The sequence below is a fragment of the Sphaeroforma arctica genome, assembly GCF_001186125.1.
Source record: "Sphaeroforma arctica JP610 unplaced genomic scaffold supercont1.7294, whole genome shotgun sequence".
Taxonomy (NCBI): Eukaryota; class Ichthyosporea; order Ichthyophonida; genus Sphaeroforma; species Sphaeroforma arctica.
In genome coordinates, this window is record NW_014033264.1 from 1 (window position 1) to 1,462 (window position 1,462).

A 1,462-nucleotide genomic window follows, 5' to 3' on the forward strand; every position below is an offset into this window, starting at 1 on the left:
ATTTTAAAAGTTCACTTAATACGTAGTTTTGTTGTCACTAGACAGATCGCTTACTTCATAGTATGTGTTTTAGTTTAAATGATCGCTTATTTTGTAGTGATGTTTGAACTGGACAGATCGCTTACTTCATAGTATGTGTTTTAGTTTAAAAGATCGCTTATTTTGTAGTGATGTTTGAACTGGACAGATCGCTTACTTCATAGTATGTGTTGTCATTAAAAAGATCGCTTATTTCATAATATTGTTTGAACTGGACAGATCGTTTACTTAATAGTATGTGTCTTAACTGAAAAGTTTTTATTTATTTATTCGCTTACTCCAGATTGATTTGATCTGCTACTGATTCTATGTGCCTCTAACATGCTTATCGCCTGATCTAGTGTGTGTGTGAATAGGCCTTGATTCCTGCGGCCTTATGCTAGGTTTATATGCGCAAACAAAAGTTTGTGGATATTGTATTTTGGGAAATTCCAAGAGGCTAAATTAAATTAAATATGACGGCTTCTAGTGCAATCTCTTTCCACATTCGCTTACACCCATGATACGAAGGTACAGAGCAGACATATCGTTATGAATTTCAACCTGTTGACTAGCGTGTGCACTTCTTTCATAGGTCTCTTGAGATTCTTTGCAAAGGCAGCAAAGATAACGATTCGTTCCTCACATATCAAGAATACCCGTTCCATAACTTCGTCAACGGCAACGACATAGTCTCCAGTGGGTCATTCAGCGGTGTCAGCTTCGTATTCCCGGAGGGTGCCGACTGGGTAGTACCAAGCTTCCAGCTGCGTGAAGACAGTTTGCATGTAGGATCGATGTACAAGATGATGTGCAGGTGAGTGATCTGTGCCAGTTGCCACATTCTAACACAGTATGCGTCGTCCAAATGAAGCTCCGGTTCCGTGTGGTTTCGTGCTGAGCTTTGCGCTGTATGTAGTTTTGGTTCTATGTGGACTGTTTTATTCGTTATTTGAGATGTTGTATCTCTACCAGCTGATTCGGGTTATATGTTGTCAACAACATATGATCCATCGGGTATCCGTGGTGAGTTCTGTAGAGAGTATCATGGCTATCCTTTTTTTGGACGGAAAAAGTGTAAAAGAAAATCATTGAAACTAAATTTTAGTAGTCGCAAAAAGGGTATAAAGGGCAAGATAAAAACTATGTTTAAGAAGACCGAAGATATGAAGAGCACCATTATACTATATCTATATTTAGACGCGAAGGGTATTTGCAATGCCACGGGTGAGTGACCTCTCTCTGCCCTGTATATGGGCAATACTATCTTGGCAGTTTGGGATTACCAAATTGTTGTTGGCATTACTACTCTGTCCAGAAAGTTAATGACCTCGCCGGAATCCCTCTTGTATTTCTATTCCGTGGGTTGAGACCGATCACCGACACTATTTTGTAGAATGGCACACACGCACACACACACACACACACACACACACACACACAC

The 1,462-nt window shown here is 40.0% G+C and overlaps 1 protein-coding gene across 1 annotated transcript; it reads left to right on the forward strand.

The window, feature by feature from the left end:
• Nucleotides 1-636: 636 nt before the first annotated feature.
• SARC_16072 (hypothetical protein) lies at nucleotides 637-806 on the forward strand (the record flags this gene model as incomplete). The annotated part of the gene is made up of 1 exon (XM_014289818.1): nucleotides 637-806. A coding segment is annotated over one exon (170 nt), but the record flags the coding sequence as incomplete, so codon positions are not given.
• Between the last annotated feature and the right edge of the window lie 656 nt (nucleotides 807-1,462).